The sequence below is a fragment of the Hakea prostrata genome, chromosome 11, assembly GCF_041222555.1.
Source record: "Hakea prostrata isolate BN-2017 chromosome 11, UWA_Hpros_2, whole genome shotgun sequence".
In the NCBI taxonomy this organism is placed as follows: domain Eukaryota; kingdom Viridiplantae; phylum Streptophyta; class Magnoliopsida; order Proteales; family Proteaceae; genus Hakea; species Hakea prostrata.
The window spans coordinates 13896470-13917159 of NC_142610.1; the positions used below are offsets into that span (position 1 = coordinate 13896470).

At 38.2% G+C, this 20690-nt stretch overlaps 3 protein-coding genes across 6 annotated transcripts in view; 2 read left to right on the forward strand and 1 right to left on the reverse strand.

Moving 5' to 3' along the window:
• The window catches only part of LOC149000231 (Protein kinase superfamily protein), a 40449-nt gene extending 36561 nt beyond the window's left edge, over nucleotides 1-3888 (forward strand). Inside the window, exons 8-12 of one of the 2 annotated variants that reach the window (XM_089139060.1) lie at nucleotides 1220-1336; nucleotides 1448-1529; nucleotides 1870-1916; nucleotides 2508-2589; nucleotides 2984-3888. In XM_089139060.1, coding sequence (XP_088995186.1) covers nucleotides 1220-1336; nucleotides 1448-1529; nucleotides 1870-1916; nucleotides 2508-2589; nucleotides 2984-3067 — 412 coding nt within the window. In that variant the 3' untranslated portion in view covers nucleotides 3068-3888. The remainder of the gene's footprint in view (nucleotides 1-1219; nucleotides 1337-1447; nucleotides 1530-1869; nucleotides 1917-2507; nucleotides 2590-2983) is intronic. The other variant, XR_016170629.1, reaches the window with a different exon arrangement.
• A 1071-nt stretch (nucleotides 3889-4959) lies between these two features.
• LOC149000232 (alpha,alpha-trehalose-phosphate synthase [UDP-forming] 5-like) lies at nucleotides 4960-9753 on the forward strand. Of its 3 annotated transcripts, XM_089140302.1 has the most exons (5): nucleotides 5204-5234; nucleotides 5517-5620; nucleotides 5727-7762; nucleotides 7992-8265; nucleotides 9063-9752. In XM_089140302.1, exons 3-5 carry the CDS (start codon nucleotides 5775-5777, stop codon nucleotides 9357-9359), a joined length of 2559 nt encoding a protein of 852 aa, XP_088996428.1. In that variant the 5' UTR covers nucleotides 5204-5234; nucleotides 5517-5620; nucleotides 5727-5774; the 3' UTR covers nucleotides 9360-9752. The 3 variants fall into 3 exon arrangements, with proteins under 3 accessions (XP_088996429.1, XP_088996430.1, XP_088996428.1); XM_089140303.1 differs by lacking the exons at nucleotides 5204-5234; nucleotides 5517-5620 and adding an exon at nucleotides 4960-5168 and having other exon boundaries at nucleotides 9063-9753; XM_089140304.1 differs by lacking the exon at nucleotides 5517-5620 and having other exon boundaries at nucleotides 5176-5466; nucleotides 9063-9753.
• A 1478-nt stretch (nucleotides 9754-11231) lies between these two features.
• THO7 (Tho complex subunit 7/Mft1p) lies at nucleotides 11232-17185 on the reverse strand. Its single transcript, XM_089140898.1, has 3 exons — nucleotides 17023-17185; nucleotides 12063-12683; nucleotides 11232-11820 (listed from the first exon to the last, which is right to left on the reverse strand). Exons 2-3 carry the CDS (start codon nucleotides 12654-12656, stop codon nucleotides 11689-11691), a joined length of 726 nt encoding a protein of 241 aa, XP_088997024.1. The 5' UTR covers nucleotides 12657-12683; nucleotides 17023-17185; the 3' UTR covers nucleotides 11232-11688.
• Between the last annotated feature and the right edge of the window lie 3505 nt (nucleotides 17186-20690).

A 20690-nucleotide genomic window follows, 5' to 3' on the forward strand; every position in this document is an offset into this window, starting at 1 on the left:
GAATTACTAGTACTGTTGCTATGATTATTTTGTTGTTATTATTTGCTGTCATCATCATTTGTAGTATTACAAAAAATTATATGCATTCTAGCACAGTATAGGGAATGCGGTATTTTTTCGGAGCTGGCGATTTTATATGTATTGGGGGGCTTGGGGGACTATTACATATACCATAAGGGAGATAAACCTTGACCTCTTCACTAAATGGTGTTGGTCAATGCCAACTGGTGGTTGGAATGCAATGTGTAATGGAATCTTGCATGGTCGCATGTTATTAACCATTGGATCCCCCTTCCACACAACCCCCATCCCCCCCCCAAAAAAAAAAAGAAGAAGAAAAAAGATCCTCTGTGGTTTCCTATCTATCCCTCACTTGCCCATTGGTACTTGATCTACTCTGAAACCCATATCATGGGAGTGCATAAATACACAATTAGGCCCCAGCATGATACACCACCATCCAACTATGGTTACCTCGAGGAGGTGTTCTCGGTAATGGACTTACATTATGATTACAGGGTCAAACTGTGGAAAGTAATCTCATTAATTTGTCCGTGGTTGAGGATTCTGGAGGTGTGTGGCCTATGCTTCTTTTGGCTTTAGAGTTGACTAGAGAGTGATGAAGACTGAAGGAGAGTAATGAAGATTTAAGGTGAGTGATGAATTATTTATATAGTTCAATCTGATTACATTTTTTTTATCCAAAAATGATAAATAGAACAGTAGCAAAGATCAATAAACCTATATCGTCACTAGTCTATGAACCCTAAATTATTTGGTTTCACAATTGGGATTGCTGAAAGATACTCTATGTTTCGTGTATGCAAACAAAACAATCTGTAGAAATCCATTCATCCCTGCAACTAAGCTCTGTAGGAGGCTGGGGGTTGATAGGGTCTAGAAGGAGGAACACAGAGGCACGGGGGAGATGGGGAGGCTGTGGGACAGGGGAAGAATGGGGGTATGGTAGAAGATGTAGAGATGGAGGAGGGGGAAGAGAATTGCAACAATCCACGGGTTGAGTGGATAGAGAGAGGGGAATCCAATAGTCAGTAAGATGCTGGTTTGCAAGGGTTCATTATGCACCAGTAGCATATAGATGCTTTTCCATTATTCTTATTGTTATTTGTAACTGTTTCTCATTAATGTTAGTATTAGATAATAATTGATAATGCTCAATATATTGAAGTGGGTTGTATCCTTAATACTGGTTTCTTAGGTATTCATTCCTAGAAGAAGATCCTGGAATACTATCTGAGGCACTATGGAGAAGGGCATCTGCTGCTGGTGCTTTCACTCCTATGGAGAAAAGAGCCTTTGGAATAGCAGATGACATGTAATAGTTTGGAACTTTATTTACATAATCTGTTAAGAGTGTTTTTTTTTCCTTCTACTTTTTCCTAACTTCATGCCTGCACACTCTATTGTCCTACCTGTTTGTGAGCAGTTATGAAGCGGGTCTTTTACTGGCTTACTTAGCTTTTATTCCATTTTGCGAAGCAGGCATTGTAGATGGCCTTTCATTACAAGTGAGACAGACTAAACACATAATGATCATGTTTGATTATATGCTTTGTGCTCTTTCTTAGGCTACATTTGTTTCAGTACAAAACTTTACCTGGAAAATTTCTGTGGTAAAGTTTACCTAATAAATATAGGATTTTATACATTGAAATTTTCAATTTCTTTTCATAAAAGGAAGAGGATTAGGATACTTTTCAACATGTAAAATCCTACATGTTTTAAGTTTCCGGATAAAATTTTATGACAAGACAAACAAATCCTTGAGGAATATTGTTTATGCTTGTCCCTTCATGACATTATTTCTGCGATACACCCAACCTAACTGTGACATTGTATAACTTGCAGAGACTTATCGAAAGCACCTTCCAGCTGGATTTTGAAGCTTTCAGAGAGTAAAAGTCTGCCCTATCTTATTCATCCAAAAGGGAGGGAGGGGGGGGGGGGATAATCTGCCCTATCTTATGATTAATACACCAGTTCATCCTTTAGTAGTTTATCTTTTTGATTCTTCCACTCCATAAAGGTGACTGTTGTTGGATAGATGTTCCATACTTGTACGATAGTATGTGCACCGTGAGACCAATTTATATAATGCAATGCCCATCAACATATTTAGGAGCTGAATAATATATGCCCATCAACATATTTAGGAGCTGAATAATATTGGAACAAAACCTTGGTGATCATATCTTGTAGGATGCTCAAATTCAATTTATATTCTAGGTTTCTCCTTGATATCACCATAGTGAAGTAAATACTCAGCACATGATTTGTTGTAATTAAACTTGCTGGGTTTCCTTACCTAGCTTAGTCTATTAGTGGATCCAATTTTCATATTTTCCTTCGTAATGAGTTATGCACTTATTACAAGGAATTTAATGGTGAATCTGTAGACATAAGTAGTACTCAACATCTGCTTCTGCAAGACTTATATCGCTCCACATTTATTGGGAGACTCAACTCACTCTCTTTTTTCTTTATAGGTATTGTCTGGCAGATGACCGCTTGGTAGAAGCAGTCAAGTTTCTGGATCTTGGTGCTGGCGCTGGCTGGGAGCTACTCCAGGTCAAATTAATACCTCCTTAATATGGTGCTTATTGTTTCTGATTTCTATTATCTAATTATCAAATAGAATAGATAATTGGAGTTCATCACAAATTTCACATTTCAACAAGTGAGATCTGTAGGAGGTATTTCTATCCAACATGAAGTTTCCAAGTCAGGAACAGATTTGATGATGGGGCCATATGTCTAGTGCTTTTCAGGGACTTGTTTAACCTGTCGGGCTAAGGTTGTGGTCCAATTGAAACCATTGCCAATACTGATTTATGCTTAATTGGGTGATACTCTGCTTTTGATGATAGATTCATCCTTTAAGTAATAGCTTTCCCTTTTCCACTTTGATATAGCTGTCATTAATTCACTTTCCAGAATTTTAACAGTTTTAACTGATGAGCAGGCAATGTTGAATCCAGACTTCCGTAAAAGACCAATTGCAGAAGCTGTATTGAATCATAGATTCATGACTGGTGCTGTTCTCTGAGTTTTGAGAGAAGTGTTCTTCTTTGTAGGGCCTGTAAATAGGAATCAAAATTTTATTATCTTCTTTCACATTTAGTATATTCATTTTTGGCGTTAGTGAGATGTGTAATCTATTACAATATTTTGGCTTTGTAAAGTACATTATTAGGGGCGGGTCTTGGCACAATGGTCAGTGGATCAAAGCTGTAGCATGAGATTATGGTGTTGACGATGGTTTGGATGTTGGTATCATTTGTCCATATTTATTTAACCAAAGTTAGTCCCATCAAATTGAACCCACCCAAGACAAGATTGGGGGTTGTGAGGTGTCGTTCCCTATACGTGCACGTGATGCATGTGAGTGGTTGTTGACTATCGTGTGATGGTGGGCTCTTTTCCGTCTACATATGCTAGTGTGGTTTATGATATGGGCATTTGTCGGCTCTTGTCAGCGTGACAAGGTTCCTCATGTATTGCTTACCCAATCAAACGGAAACCTTTCAAACAATTCACTCAAATCTCAATTGGTAGGTGTCACATAAACACCTCTCCCTATCAAGTAGATGGTAAGGAAGACCATTATAAATGAGTCTAGACCACCTCCCCCTTCTTTCACCACAAAATAGTATTGGGGCCCATGTGAGATTTATTACAGTTTTGCTGTTAACGCTTTTAGGTTTCATGTAGATGTGGGTCGTTTTTTTTTTCATAAAGAAGCCCTGATCGGAAGGTGATCTGTGCTCATTAGAAACGGTGGGGGAGTCTTCACTCCGAACCCATCCATGCTTGACACGTGCCTTATGATCACTGTTCAAGTTAAGTGCTCAATCATACTCCTTAAAAAAGAAAAGAAAATAGGAAAAGAGAAAGAAAGAAGAGGGGAGGGTCAAGAGTAGGGGTGTATAAGGATCGGATAGTGGTAATACCATATCCGCATCCTATTATATTCGGACGGATTCGGATAATATCATATCGGTTTTTGGACGGATTTAGTCGGATTTGGATGATAATTGAATAGTTATTTTCTTAAGTAGATTCTTTTAAATGGGCATAAATACGGATTAGATACAAGTTTTCAACTATCAGTTGACATCTTTACCATTTTATTTGTGAATGCTAGATTCAAAATTTAAAAATTTAACAATTTTTGTAGTTATTTTAGTAGGAAATCTAGAAAAATAGTCACATATTTCAAGTAAAAAATTACAAAAATAAGAAAAATAAATCAAAATTAGTAACTTAATCGGAGAATTTAATCGGATGGATGATAATCGGTAAGAAAGGAGTATACCATATTCGCATCCTATTAGTAATTGAACGGATTCAGATCTTGCTAAACGGATGTGGATGCGAATTCAAAAACTCATTTTAAAGTTTTTTTCCCCAATTTTTTCCGTATTTATAAGAAGATTCATCAAGAATAAATATATATATAAATAAATAAATAAATAAATAAATAAATAAATAAATAAATAAAATATATATATATATATATTTTTTCCATTTTAAGACATATTACTAGAAAGAAGGAATCATTTGTAATATAATAAATTTTGAGGGATGCTAATGTAATACTTTGCAAACCCAGTGTGCTATATAATTTGCTCATCTCTATATCATTATTTCATTAAATTTTTTTTTTGTACAAAAGGCTTTAATATACCTCAGCAGAGTCGAATCCATGTCCTCTTCACTAAGAGGTGTTGATTTCAACCATTCGAACACTTTGACTTATTTCATTAAATTTATATAACTAACCAAAAAAATTAAAAAAAAAAGTAAAAAAAACAACAACTAACCGAAGAAAAAGTCTATATGTACTTTTTTTTTTTTTTTTTTTTTGGGGTAACCGGTCTATATGTACTTTCTTGCAAGTGGTTTGATTGAGTTCATAATTTCGTTCACTTGTCATCATGGGAGTATAGAGAGAGAGCAAAAGCTTCCCTGCACATTGGTCCTGTCTTTTTCATTTCGTTTAGGACAAAAAAAGTTGAAAGAGTTCGTTTTCTGCAACTGTTTTTTGTATTCAACCAAAGGAAAGAGAATCTTTCGAATATCCAAAGTGGCTCCACTTTCTGCAACTTCTGAGTATTTTTTTACAGCTCTAAGAATGTGTGTTCATGGTGAGTATTTTGGTTCTTATCCTTCCAATGCCAAGATTTTATCTTTCTCTGTCGCGGAGATTAAGTGTTGGTGTTACATGTTTTCCTTTTTGTTCTTTCTGCCTTCTTTTCTTGTTGAAGTAGTTGCTTGGTCACTTCAAAAACGGAAAAAAATGGGTGTAAATTGTCTCTTTTAGTGATTAGCGGAAATCTTGCAGCTCTATTTTTCCTTTGTTTCAGTCACTGGAGTCGGTTAAAGTATTTTTTTTCTTTGGATGATGTGAAGCTATTTTTGTTGTTCAGAACACTGTGCTGATGAGTAAGCCTAGCTGGGCTTTTTCTAAGCTGTCTAGTATATTGTTTCTGCAGATGAATTCCTTGATGTGGTTTAGGGATTTAAGCTAATTCCAGAATTTGCATCAATAATATAGTTGCAGAATGTCTTTGCAGTTTTGGGTTTCTTCTGGACAATGGTTGGGACAGAAAAATTACCTTCATCTGCTTTACTTTTTGAAGAGCCCTTTAGCTGTTTTTTGTCTCTTCTGTTTTAATTTTATCTTGTCAATTGACTTTTTGCAGAGCTTAATTGTACATACTGGCCTAGAGTGAAAACGAAGAACCAAAATCATGGTTTCAAGGCCTTACTCCAACCCTTTGGACCTTGCTTCTGGAGATTCAGAAAACTTTGATTGCAAGAGCAGGCTCCCTAGAGTTATGTCTGTGCCTGGTATCATTTCTGAACTGAATGATGAGAACAGCAACAGTGGTGGCTCTGATTCAGCTTCTTCAATCTCTAAGGAGAGAATGATCATTGTAGGAAACCAACTTCCAGTTCGGGCTCACAGAAAGTCTAACAGTGATGGAGGTTGGTACTTCAGTTGGGATGAGGATTCCCTTCTCTTGCAACTCAAAGATGGCCTTGGAGATGTTGAAGTCGTCTATATTGGTTGCTTAAAAGAAGAGATTGACCCAAGTGAACAAGACAATGTGTCACAGACATTATTAGAGACATTTAAGTGTCTCCCTACATTCATACCTCCAGAACTCTTCAGTAAATTCTACCATAGGTTCTGTAAACAGCAATTATGGCCTCTGTTTCATTACATGCTTCCTCTCTCTCCTGATCTTGGTGGAAGGTTTGATCGGTCACTCTGGCAAGCTTATGTTTCTGTCAACAAAATATTTGCAGACAAGGTAATGGAAGTAATAAACCCTGATGATGATTTTGTGTGGGTTCATGACTACCATTTAATGGTGTTGCCAACATTTCTTAGGAGGAAGTTTTATAATGTAAAACTTGGCTTCTTCCTGCATAGCCCTTTTCCATCATCTGAGATATACCGCACACTCCCTGTTCGAGATGAGCTTCTCCGTGCACTCCTAAATGCTGATCTTATTGGCTTTCACACCTTTGATTATGCTAGGCATTTCTTATCTTGTTGTAGTAGAATGCTTGGGCTTGCTTATCATTCTAAAAGGGGTTACATAGGACTTGAGTACTATGGCAGAACAGTAAGCATTAAAATTCTTCCAGTAGGGGTTCATATGGGGCAGCTTAGATCTGTACTGAATCTTCCTGAGACTGAATTTAAGGTTGCGATGCTAAGGGATCAGTTCAAGGGTCAAATGGTTTTACTTGGAGTAGATGATATGGATATATTTAAAGGCATTAGCTTGAAACTGTTGGCCATGGAGCAGTTACTAGTACAATACCCTGATTGGAGGGGGAAGGTTGTGTTGGTTCAAATTGCAAACCCTGCAAGAGGAAGAGGGAGAGATGTAGAGGAGGTACAATCTGAAACTAAGTCTACAGCAAAGAGGATTAATGAGAGATTTGGAAGGCCTGGTTACAATCCTATTGTCTTAATTGATACCCCACTTTGTTCATATGAGAGAATTGCATATTATGTGGTTGCTGAATGCTGTCTAGTCACAGCAGTGAGAGATGGAATGAATCTCATACCTTATGAATACATAATATGCAGGCAAGGAAATGAGAAACTAGATCAGACTTTGCAAGTTCTAGACCCATTGGCTCCAAAGCAGAGCATGATAGTCTTATCTGAATTCATTGGGTGTTCACCATCTCTCAGTGGAGCAATCCGCGTCAACCCATGGAATATTGATGCTGTTGCTGAAGCGATGGATTCAGCCTTAGTAATTGCAGACTCTGAGAAGCAATTACGGCACGAAAAGCACCATAGGTACGTGAGCACGCATGATGTTGGGTACTGGGTGCAGAGTTTTCTACAAGATCTCCAAAGGACATGCAAGGACCATGACAGGAGGAGGTGCTGGGGCATTGGTTTTGGTTTAGGGTTTAGGGTAGTAGCACTTGATCCCAATTTCAAGAAACTTTCTGTTGAGGACATAGTTTCTGCTTACCAGAGAACCAAGAACAAAGCAATTCTCTTAGATCTTGATGGTACCATGATGCCAAAGACATCAATCGATGCTACTCCAAGTCCAGAAACTATCAGCATCTTGAACAGCCTGTGCCAAGATCCAAAGAATGTTGTTTTCCTTGTTAGTGGAACAGACAAGAAGACTCTGCAAGAATGGTTTTCTTCTTGCGAAAAACTTGGAATTGCAGCTGAGCATGGTTATTTCATGAGGTAAACGGGTTCTAATTGTGCTCCTTTACTTTGACACAACCATATGGATTCTTCAAGTAGAACTGCCAAATGCTGCATTTATCTGTTTTACTAATTTCATTGTGTTTGATCTAATGTTTGATTTAAAAGTGATAAATGAAAAACCTCACCTGCACTCTTTATTCGGTTTTATGTTTATGAGTTTTCTAAATCTTAATATGAAAACCCTGTTTCAAAATCATATACTCAGGCCGAATCGAGATGAGGACTGGGAAACTTGTGTGCCTGTTGTGGATTTTGATTGGAAACAAATTGCAGAGCCTGTGATGCAGCTGTACACTGAGGCAACTGATGGTTCATACATAGAGACCAAAGAGAGTGCACTTGTTTGGCATTACGAATATGCTGATCCAGATTTTGGGTCTTGTCAAGCTAAAGAAATTCTTGATCACCTTGAAAGTGTTCTCACTAACGAGCCAGTCTCTGTGAAGAGTGGGCAGGATATTGTTGAAGTTAAGCCTCAGGTTAGTACCAAAGGTTTCATGCCAACCTCTTATCATCATAGCAATGCATATATCTAATGAGACACTTCAAAAGTAATCTGGTGTTAGAAAAGCAATGCAAAAGCGCCCACACAAGACGAGATTTACGTGGTTCATCCGAAGGCTAATGTCCATGGCTGGCAGAGATGATGTTTCACTATGAGGAAGAATAACATAGTACAATCTAGACATTTTTCTAACCTTCTCAACCCTTTTGAGAGACTATAAGTATAAGAATAGGTGAAAACCCTACTTCATAAGAAAGACCAAAATGCCCCCCATACCAAAAAATGCCCAAAACAGCAAGAGAGGACCTCCAAACAGTTTGGGGCCCACAACCAGCCACTTTAAAGAACTCAAAATTCTGAACAAGACGTCGACAAAAGGTCATTCGGGTTCGTTTTGGTCTCAAAACGAGCCCAGGATCATTCAACATGGTAAAAACTGGTCTTCACCACAACATCTTGCATCATTGCAAACTCATCTATCCTTATTGTGAGCCCTTTTCTTCCCCCCTCAGCTTTCTTAATCATCTTTTTCTCATCTTTCGCTGTTTAGTATGATTGCATCTTCATTTAGTTCAAGTTTAAACAATTTCGGTTGAAGTTCTGTAAAAAATCTAATCATAAACTTACATCCCCCCCCCCCCCCTTTTGGTTAGTGTTTGAATTAACATAAAAACTTATCTACGCTTCTGTGATCTAATGTGGTAAACAAATTTTTTTCTTCTTTTTTATCACAGCTATTATCTAATCTATTCCCATTAATTTTCTATATAGGATGTCAGCAAGGGTGTTGTAGCTAAGAATCTCTTTACGATAATGAGAGAAAAGGGAATGCTTCCAGATTTTGTTTTGTGCATAGGTGATGATCGATCAGATGAGGACATGTTTGAGGTCATCAGTAGTGCAATGGCAGGCCCAACTCTCTCACCAGTAGTTGAGGTGTTTGCTTGCACTGTTGGTCAGAAACCTAGTAAAGCAAAGTATTATTTGGAAGACACAACCGAGATCATTAGACTGTTGCAGGGACTTGCAACAGCTTCAGACCAGGCACAAAGAAATCAGGCTTCTTAAGCTCCCCCATGAGTCATTATTGATTGAAAGCTGGTAAAAGAAAAACAGATTCACTATCAATTTCAGGAATTCTTATGAATCTATATTTGATGGTTTTTGGGGTCAAAATTCCCTGGTTCAGTTGGATGGATGTTTGAGTCATTACTGTAATTAATAAGATTTACACAGAGAGTGCGAGATGAGTTTGACCAGTTCAAGTCATCACCTAGAACTCTATTTTCATTCTCAAAATTCAGAATAAATTACATATACACTCCCTGATTTTGTGAACTCTTACTTTTACAACCTCGAATTCAGTATATTACAAATGTTCTGCTGTGCTTAACGCCATTAGTTTTGGCTCTATATATAAGGGGATTATTGAGCAAGATGAAACAATGTTTGCAGTTAAAAGTATTTAGCCTTCAAAATCCAAGAGCTTATAATAGCTTTGTGGCTGAATGCCAAGCATTAAGAGACATTTAACATCAAAATCTTGTCAACAGTGTTCAAGTTTTGATTCAAAAGGCAAGAGGCAAGGATTTCGAAGTCCTTGTTTATGAGTTCATGCCCAGTGGGAATCTAGATGATTAGTTGCATATGCCGAGGGAAAGCCCATCATCATTCAAGGAATTTAAGCCTTCTTCAAACATGAAACATTTTAATGGTTGTGGCTTTTGCATTAAATTACCTTTGTTACCGTTGCTATGCAGGAATTGTTCATTTTGACTTGAAACCAAGCAATATTCTTCTTGATTACAGTATTACAGTCCATGTCAATGATTTTGGCTCGGTGAAGCTCATTCTAGAACTTGAGGACAGTTCATCCATGCTCAAACTAGTTCCATTTGAATGTAATGATTTTATGCTTGTAGGTCAGTTTTCTTAAAGAGGGTCCTTATTAGGGAATGCTCTCTTCGACTAATTCTATCCCTTGATGTGGAACTAGTGAGCAATGGGTGTTGATACAGAAGTTTCATAACCAACCGGGTCAGACCCGGACTGGTCTCCACACCCGGTCGGTCACCTCATGGCATGGGCTTCCTAGTCCATCGGGTTATACCCGATTGAGGCTTCACATTAAATCGGGATAATAACCGACTGGATCGATCGAGGCACGATGAATGCTCGACTAATATGGCAACCTTTCTGTATCAAGAAAGTCAACTCCATCGTTGATTACACGGGATTAATAACTGGAAGGCGCGATCTCAGGAGATATGACAGCCCCCGTCGGATAGACTTACCAAATGTATACAAGGTAACTTTAACGGTATAAGATAGGGGACATACCTCTCTGGTAAGCATTCAATATACTTTGAGTATAATCTTGTGTAGCTTTTGCACGAGACCTCACTCTGTTCATTATCTGACTTTGCCATCGGAGGCGGCTGCCTGGACACAAGTCAACCAGCATCTAACTTTTCTTGCAGGACTCATCCTCCCGGGTACGAGAGCCGAGAGGAGGCTTAGTCGGATCCAGAAGTTTAACTGAGACGCATCAGGTGTATTAGGCGTAACTATTGTTATAGATTTGAATGTTTTATGTTCTTTATAACTATTATTTCCCTCTTTTAATAAGGCTGACCATTTTTACCTAAAAAAAAAAAAAGGGTAAAATGTATATTACACATCCAACTTTTAAGACTCTTCTGAACATTCTTAAAAGTGAGGGGAACAATATCATAAAATTCCATTTAGTGATTAAGCATAGTATTGAGATATCAATAATTATCCCTTGATAATCAATTTAAATTAGTTTTTATGGTCAAGTATCACGAATACCATAGTATGTTATGAATTCCATCACAAGCAATAATAGAAGAACAAATTAAGAATGACAAGAACATGCAAACTACTTCCATAATTCCTTTGATATGTGCATCCCTATCATGTGCTCCATTGTATATTGCCCCTCCCAAAAATCAATGTTAGACACTTAAAAGACTTATTAAAGTTGAAGATTCTATACAGCAACATGGATGCAAATCTGGCCATGAATCATGATGGCTCTGACTTGTTCTGAGTTCAAAATCTTGCCCTAGAATGAATTAGGGTTAAATTATTCTAGACTTGAATCAGGGCCGAAGCAAGCCTTAGATTAGTGTTTGTCCCACTCGATCTGTCTCGAACCATCCCTAATTTTAACCATAGGCTAAACCCTAATACTGATCCTCATATTAGACTTGATCCAACTCCTGATTTTGGGTTAATCTGCAACAATGATCAGATTTGAAAATTTTCTCTCAACATTTCTTTCATTTCTATGCATCTAAAGGGAAAATATCATAAGTTTGCATTAACCAAAATCAGTTTTGAGCAATACAAAATTCTGGTATGACAGTATGTTTTAATCTACAGCCATGGCTTCTGAACCACCACTAATATCCTCCATGGTAATCTTCTGCTCTTCCATAGCTGTCCTCAGTTCCTCAGCCAGATTTTTCTGCTCCTCCTCTATGGTATTCTGCAACTCATCCACCTGTAGAATAAAAAAACAATATCAAATAAATGAAAAGCAAGGCAAAATATACGTTGACAATTGCATGTCTGAGATGATTAAGTATTAGGTGACAAATGTGAGGCAGCACTTCACAGTGTATAGCTCTTAATACTATAGAAAGCAATTTGTGAACTGTGCTGCTCTTAACGCCCATGTTCACAAGGAAGTCTCGAGTTTGAACCTCCAACTATCATACACTAACAAACTGAAACACAACTTACCACATGTAAGAGAAGAGCAAACTGTTTCTTGCGAAGCTCCAAAGTCCTTGAACCCGCAGTATTCTCAGCTTCTAAAGATTTGATCTCTTTCTCAAGATCTGATATTATCTTCTGGGTTTCAGATCTTGGGGGCTGCATAGCAATTAATTTTCTGATTGCTTCACACTCCTCTTTGTGCTGCCTTTCAATCTTACTCTCTTCAAGCTGTTTTTTGAGATCCTCTATGTCAGCTTGTGCCTGCAGAATCTGTCGTCGTATTTCTTCTTGCAGCTCGTTGAAGTTTTCCTTCTCCCTAAGGTTTGCATCTATAACAGCCTTGCTCTTGAGAAGTGGAAGTTCAAAGGTGTTCATTTCCTGCAGAAAGGATTTATACAGCCTTTCACAATCACTATAGTTATCTGAATCCTTATCAATGTCAAGTGCAAATGAGATGAACTTCTTCTGAAGTTTCTTCAAGGGGGGCTCTCCCCTAGTGGTTGTTGTGCGGGTAAGAAGCCTATGTTTGATGATGGTGTCATCTTCAAGGGGACTGAAAGCATAGTGTGCTGTCATCTCTTCCCCTCTCCCAGCGACTTTCCTTCCTTTTATCAACATCTGATCAGCAGAGAATTTATTTCTTGTCTGCAATAGAAACATGTATAATTAGGTTCGCAAATTTCCTAACTGAAGATCAATGTTCAGGGGAAAGAAAACAGCGTTTAGCACTAAATGATTGGAAATCTAAGAAGAAACTAACATCACTCACAAGAAAAAGTAACATATCTCAAGTCAAAAGATTCTCAAAGGCAGCATGTGACTCCCACCTAGAGTTATACTAGCACATTAAATTAACAAAAAAATAAAAAATAAAAACCTTGGCATAACAAAAAAGAGGCACAGGAACCATCCAATTCTAATCTCTCTTCCAATCTCGTGTATAATGTCTAAATTGGAGTGCATGCCTCAGGGCTGTTGGGTGATTGCTTAATAAAAAGTAGAAGTTTGGTTTATGTTCTGTATTCTGCAGGGATTAAGGTTGAGTTTGTGCATGTTTTAATGGGTCGGTTTTGGGTACATCACATATACATAGCTAAAATATTGTAGGATCTATCACATGTATGGCACTTAGAATGATGATCCTGGTAAGAAGATTGTGGAACTGGGGACACAACTGTCATCAAAGACATGATATGGGATTACCATGGTCCATGGGTAACCTAAAAGTGATACACCGAGAGGGTGAAAGAAAAGAACTTCTAAAGTTGAAAACAACAAAAAGAAGCAGGAGAGCAAGAGTAAAGAAGAAAAAGTGCTAGATATGGGTATAAAATCTTTGTCCAATGAGATCTGATTGCCTTCTACCTTCCAATATGACTCCGGCAATATTTCATGGTTGACCAGTGGTCTAGATCTAACTGCCACACAGATTTTCTCCAAGCCTCCACCCTTCAACCTTTTTCCTTTGGACTTCTAACATACCTTTGAGGGCTGTGCATGTTCAATAAAAAACGACAGGTAATCCAACATGATCTCATCAATTAGTAGTTATAAACAGCGTGTACCTTATGAATGCTTAGGATCATAGTTGTGCCTAAGCAACCAAGGCATATGAGTGCCACCTAAACATTTAGTTAACAAGGTAGCCGCCTAAATAATATTCTTTTAATGTATAACAGCCCATTATAGCTGGTTTCAGTGTCATAGAGATTTGCTTCCACTGGGATTGTCTGACCCATAACCAACCACCAAGTGATGTCACTCCAACAGTCAGGTCTCCAGCACCCCTTTCCCATCTGCCTGGTTCTTTGCCCTCCTGGTCCTCTTTCTTTCAGCATCCAAATCTCTCTCTCACAGAAGGGCTTTCTTCTATCATTACATTCCTTCACCACCACCAATGGTTCAAAAAGTGGCACACTATGAAGCAGGAATTCCTCATGAAGCTCAAAAATGGAAAAACTATATTGTGGGATACTTCATGTCTCCTGGACTCTTCCCGTCCCGCGAACTCTTTGCTCTCAAATCAATGGAGCTCTTGAATTCTTTTTGAGACTTACCTCTTCGATAATGGGCATCCCATTTTTAAAGTCACAGATGCTACAAAGGGCCACGTTCATCAGGATAGCAGCTGGATTGTTGGTAAGAAGCCCTTGTTTCTCCTGCAATTATATGATCATCTCCAACATAATTACCATGATCTCAGTTCACTTCCCCTCTGGATTTCCCTTCGAGGACTCCCCCCTTCATTGCTGGTGATCAACCCTTGGAAATGTTTAACCATATAGCATATGAATCTGCACTAGACTATCACAACAAAGCAGTTGTAATAGACACAGCCAAACTATGTAGTTGTTGTCTTAACTAATATAATATAAAGCTTATTTAGCATACAAAAAAAAAAAAAAAACCCTTGGAAATGTCGTTGGGTCAATCCTTGGAAATTCTCTTTACTCTAGCAAATGAAAATTCAAGATCACCTTGTCCTTAGCCAGGATTTAGCGCTGCAGTATCAGCTGAATGACGATGATGGCTTTCCTTTGACTTTGACTGGATCCGACCACACTGCCTCTCTTGCAAAGTCTTTGGTCATGCCAGTAGGAACTACCATGTCCACCATGAATCTCCAGCTCCAAGAAGCCCTACCCACTATGCCTTCATGGAACTCCTCTCCTCTTGTCAGAAGATTCTTCAGTTACCCAACACCTGGTACTTTCCCCATCATTTGGGCACCCATCCTTCGGTTTGTCATCCCAAATCACAACACTGCACCCCCCCCCTCTTCCTCCAGCTCAAATCCCCTATGTGTTGAATTATCCTTCCCATCTTGTTTAGATTATCCTCACCCACTCGTGGTCGTTATCAGTCACATTCGAGGAGGGGGGGGGGGGAAGAAAAAAAAAAACCAAACTGTGGTTCCACCTACACCTCTCCCAGCAGCAATGACATCTGAGCTTTCACATGCCCCCTGGTCCTTTCAGGACCCAATGATCTCAATAAGTTCATTGCTTTGGGAACAGTACCTAGTCTCCCTTCTGCAGCTCCAATCACTCTCTGCTCTAACCCTAATGGAGCCTGGATTCCTTCTTACTGCGATGTGAGCACTGCCTCTAAACCCCTTTCTTTCCCTTTTCGGGCACCTGTGACCTTCAAAATCTTTTCAGGTTCTTCTGACCTCCTCCCCCTTACCACTGCTCTTTCTCAAGTTTTCTTCTCTCCCCCGACACTTTAAACACCTAAATGCATTATCATTATTGTGCGGCCTGGGGCTTTTTCAGGGAGGGGTGGGGGAGTGCACTTCTGAACTACCTTTTTCTGTTTACGACTTCACCAATCTTGTTCTCATCACAATTGACTGGTGTCCATACAGACCACCAAACCATCAGTAACCATGACTATCCACCAAAGTTACCAAGGTGACAAGCCAACCATGGCATTTGAGGACCTTCATAGGTGCCTTAGTGATAGGGCAGCTACACAGGGTCACCTCAGCGAACAAAGCATTCTTTTTTTCTTCTTAATACATATAACCATTTTATTTGGCACAAATAGCATATTAAAACATATATGATTCTATTTACATGCTAAATAATTTTGAAGTCATAAAAAAGCAAGATATTCATTAGGAAAACCAACAAAGTTCATCATACTATCATGGCAGTATAGCATATAAATATGAAAGTATTAAACAACATTACAATTATTAAATAAAAGAAAAAGGGGGCTGGTAACATATATAATGCAAGTATTCATTATGATGTCAAAATGAGTGCCTAGGTCCCATAGGTATCCACTGTATTTCTACTCATGGTCTCAGACCCATGAGAAATCAATATAACAGTCGATAGACTCAATACACAATTAGATTAAGTAAGAATTAAAAAGTAATTAAAGTAGGGCAAAGATCATACAAGGGAGGGGGGAAAGGACGGGAATAAGTGATAAGTAGAGGCTCAAAGCCACATGAGAAACAATATATAAGTAGCAACAGAGAGCATTAAAAGAACAACAACAGAGAAGAAAAAGAACAATGGTTCATGACTTAATGGATTTATTATTTGGGTAGATAATGGTTCTGTTGTACAGACACATGGTTATAGCTCATTCCACGTATTCCAAACACATGAACACATTACGATAAGGACATTGCACAGTGATATGCATCAACTTAGCATTAAGACCAGAATATCAAAGTAGTTGAATTCTGAAAATTGAACGGTGAAATATAGTGAAATTCTAGAATAATCTTTCAAGTTACACTCTGGAATCATCATTTCAACAATTAATTGAAATTCTTTAGCTATATTAAGTTGAATTTTCCGCTATGCAGTTTGTTCATTCACGCTTTAAGCCAGTTCTCTAATTTCGACAGTGCTCCTACAAGTCCCTAAGTTAATCATATTAACTCAATAATTTCAAGGTAAGAGCTGTTTTTGCACTTCTTATCAAATTCTTTGATGGCCCGACAACCCTACGAACTGCATCTAGGAATATCCAAACACAAATTTGAGAAGTACAAAGTCTAAGCCGTTCTTGTAAAAGATTAAATGTACAGAAATTAAGAGAAAAATAATAAAAAAACCCAACCAAACTACAGCGGGATGGCATGCAAATAGACAATCCCTGCTTGAATTGGGTTCTTTTTGGTATTCGTTTTGGGATGATTACCAACAGCAAACAAAATAACAGATATTGAATTATTAGCGGTGAACAAAGATTATCAGAAAATAAAAAAACAAAAAAGGACAAATTTTAGACCTGAAACGAGGGAAATATCTCGCATTCAGAGACTAAATCGGATTTCAGGGTTAGGTACGAAAGAAGATAAGAGAAATGGAATCTCAGAACTAAATACCCATTGCGGAGCTTGTATTTCTGTGCGATATTACTACCGTTAGGTGTTCTAGTTCGAAATCAGAAAGAGGTAGCAAGAGACAAAGAGAGGCAGAGAAAGGAGAAGAGTGAAGAGAAAGGGTATCGAAGCTACCTTGTGGAGGAATCTCAGTAGTTCCAGATAGAAGACGAGGAGCTCAGCTGTCCCCGCGTCGTCGGTTGGAAAATTTGCTTGGACTTCAGACCTCAAAGGAATCGATTTGCTGAGGGGTTTCAGAGGTTGCAGAGGTTTTTTGGTCCCTTGAAAGAGAACAGAAATAACATTTCTCAAATGTACTCTACACTTTTCTTCTCCTCCGGAACATTCTCTCAGAACACAAAAACAAACCGGCTGAGCCAACCACATAATTGTTCAATAAAATATGTACAGCAATTAATGGATACGTGTGAATACATATTTTATACATCTTAAATACGTGTTTTAACACGATTTACTTTATAATGATTTAGGGTAAAAATAATATGTAATTGAGTAAATTGCACTGGCACCCCAAAAATGGAGGTCTTAAAGCATTGACACCCCACTTTATGTTTAAAAAACACAAAGACCTCAAAATTAAATTTTCATTGGATATATTTGTCCAATTTATTGCTGAAAACCTTTTAGACACTGTTTATTATAGGAATATTTTTGAAAATAAACAGTGATTTAACTGTTTTCAATGATAAATTTGACAAATATATCCATTGAAAATCAAATTTTGAGGTCTCTGTGCTTTTTAAACATAAAGTTGGGGTGTCGTGTTTTAAGGCCTCCATTTTAAGGTGTTAATGCAATTTACTCTACGTAATTTTAATATGAGGCCAAGAGTTCAAAATTTGCTTGAAGTCAAAAGCCAAACACAAAACTATTCGTTCCAATAAAGAAAAACATATACTTTTTATTCTTGTAAAATTAGGGAGCAAAACTAGTATTTTTTGGTATTAAGTACTAATATATCACGCACCCTCACACTTGTATATGTCACGTTATCTCAAATGCAGGGGCGGGAATTGTAGAGGATGTGAACCCCTCAAATGCACACGATTTACTAATACATACACAACTTCTTATGGGATCTAGGGTTTGAAATTGTAAATTTTTTTTTTAGATTAAAATCCATGGGTGTGTTAAGAAAAAAAGAGAGCATCCTCAAGTATTTGTGCCAAATCAGATCCTCAGATCTTTTTCTTGTTTTTTTTTTGAGCGGTACACTTTCAGGAAAATTATGCCACAGACTCTGCCTATGTGGAAACCTTTAGCATCAAGTTCACCATTTTTCGTTTTTTTCTTTATAAACCTTTGGCATTGAATTCCCTTTTTATTTTTTCCATCATGGGAAAAATGTACACTCGAATGTTTTGTAAACTATTACATGTATCATGTTAATTTAGTTTCATTTTCCATCAGGAATGTTCTTCATTAGTTTAATGCAGCAAGTGATGAGCTTGATATAATAATTAGCAGATTTGAGGTTTCTAGACATTGGATGAGGAATCAAACACAATTAGGGAATCATTAACCATAAAATAGCCAAACCTGCAACTGTAATGAATTCGAAATCATTCAAAAACTAAGGAAAAGGGAAAATCCGATGCCGAAAGGTTGCGCAAAAGCAGGTTGGAGAGGACAATTTTCTTCCTTACCCCAGCAATCTGGTAATGAAGATACAATTATGCATTCCAATGGACAAAGGAATTCTGAAATGCCAACTATAGTACTTAGATCCAGAGATGAGATTCAACAATTCAGCTCCCAATCTCCCATATTGTAAATGCCAGTTTTAAACCACACAAGACAAACAGATAAATGATAAGGAAAACAAGGCTTTGAGTAATGTGGGAATCAAGCATGACTTTGAGAAACACTACCTGCAAATGGGTTATAATGAAGAAAGCACCAAGTCCGAGCTCCTGCGCTAATATCGGGGTCTTGTCCGACAACTCAGAAAAAACTAGGGCCTGCATTGGACCAGAGAAGTAACAGGGGAAGGCTAAACCTTAAATGCACAAACACTGTCCTCTGCTTGTGCAACTGAAGGATATCATTAATGTATTGCTCCATGGGACTGAAAAACACAAGATATCAATGCTACCCCTCATAAAAGGTAGAACAGCTTCAACTAGGAGCCACCCCATGGTAGGATCAATGACATGTTGTAACAGTAAACCAAAATGGCAACAAAGCAGAACCAATAACATGGAAAACAATTACAAACCAGCCTGTAGAATAATTTCAAACTTAGGTCGAGTGACAATAAGGGATACCTCATCACTCCAAAACTTAGCCAATTCGGAAGGCTAAGTTCTGAAATACAATGATAATGCAAAATTAGAAAGTCATGAAGTATCTTGCAAACAAGAACCGGGGTTAGGTTCAGAAGTGTATTGAGTATCAGTCCTTAATGAAATGATTCATTGCTCCAAAGTTTGATTCAATTTTGATGGACAAGAGTGGAGGTCTGTGTTGGACCTGAACATGGTTGGGTGGAAAATAAGAATGTAAGGTCTGCAAAGAAATCCAGCCAGCAGTAGGAGGGAGCCAAGTGAGCAGGGTGGCCTTGTGCTCCAAATCTAGGTTGATTCTAATGGAGTACTGGAGCAAATATTCTGATTGATATCTGCAGCAAATCCCAAAGGAGAATCCAAGCTGTAGGGTGCTTGTAGCATCACTGATGTAGGAACAGCAGCACAAACTCTTTGTTTCAATTGATGGATCAAGCTTTCAAGAGTCCTCACAGCACTTGCACCAACACACTTAACAGCAACACAAGACAATCGATTTGGACAAGAAAAGAAAAGAGAAAAGGAGTTCTGGCTCTCAGCCATTCACTGTCAAAAGGGGATAAGGAACTTGCTCAAAGCAATACTTGATCATTCAACAAATCATCTGGGAGCCTCTACGGGGGCTGTTGCACAGAAATAGACACAAGGGGATGAATCAAAAACAAAAAGGAAACACAATAGCAGTCTCTTATTTGGCTGAGACTGCTTTGAAAGTATTAAACTGAATTTAGAGACCAACTGAAATAGAAAGTCTGCTCGTCCTTCCCAAGTGACCAAGTTCAATCTTCATTGAAGACTCTTAGTTGCTAGAATTTTTGTAAGTTCAAAGACATCTTTGACTTTAATTTTCTGCTCTTTAATCAACAGTAAGTTGAATCATCTCCAACCCCTCATCTTTTTCTTCTAATCCTCTACAGCCCCAGGCCCCCAATCCTTTGGGCACATATATGTCATGTACACATGCATAGGCTGTAGGCTGTGCTTGTGGAATGTCTCCTAGTTAGATGATTAGTTTAATTGTCCCTGGTTAGATTGTGATTCGTTGTTATGTCCAAGTCAGTTTCGTATTGTGAAGGATTGGAAGCTTCTACCTTGCCTTTAGTTTCTACACAAACTTAAAATATTAATAATAATTGGTAGGGCAAGAGATTGCTTGAATTACCTGATTCTGCTCTTTCCTAACAGCAGAGTTTCTCTTCTTGCTTTGTAATTCTACTGGTAAGTTAGGTTTTATATGTCACAAGAGTACTGAGTCATGTCTCTCCTTTCCAAAAGTTGCATGGTTCACTATTACCTAAGAAAATTTGTGGGGGGACAAGGGCAGATCCAAATACCAAAGAGCTGATCACTGGCTTCATTACTGCCATCTGGGGAGGGATTTTCAGGTTATTCGACACTTTGACAGCCTCAAGTGGCATTGGCAATGTGGAAGGATAGTGAGGGATGACCTAGGAAGAGAGATGTTTGCTTCTGTTGGCAAAGGGGATGTGTGGTCAA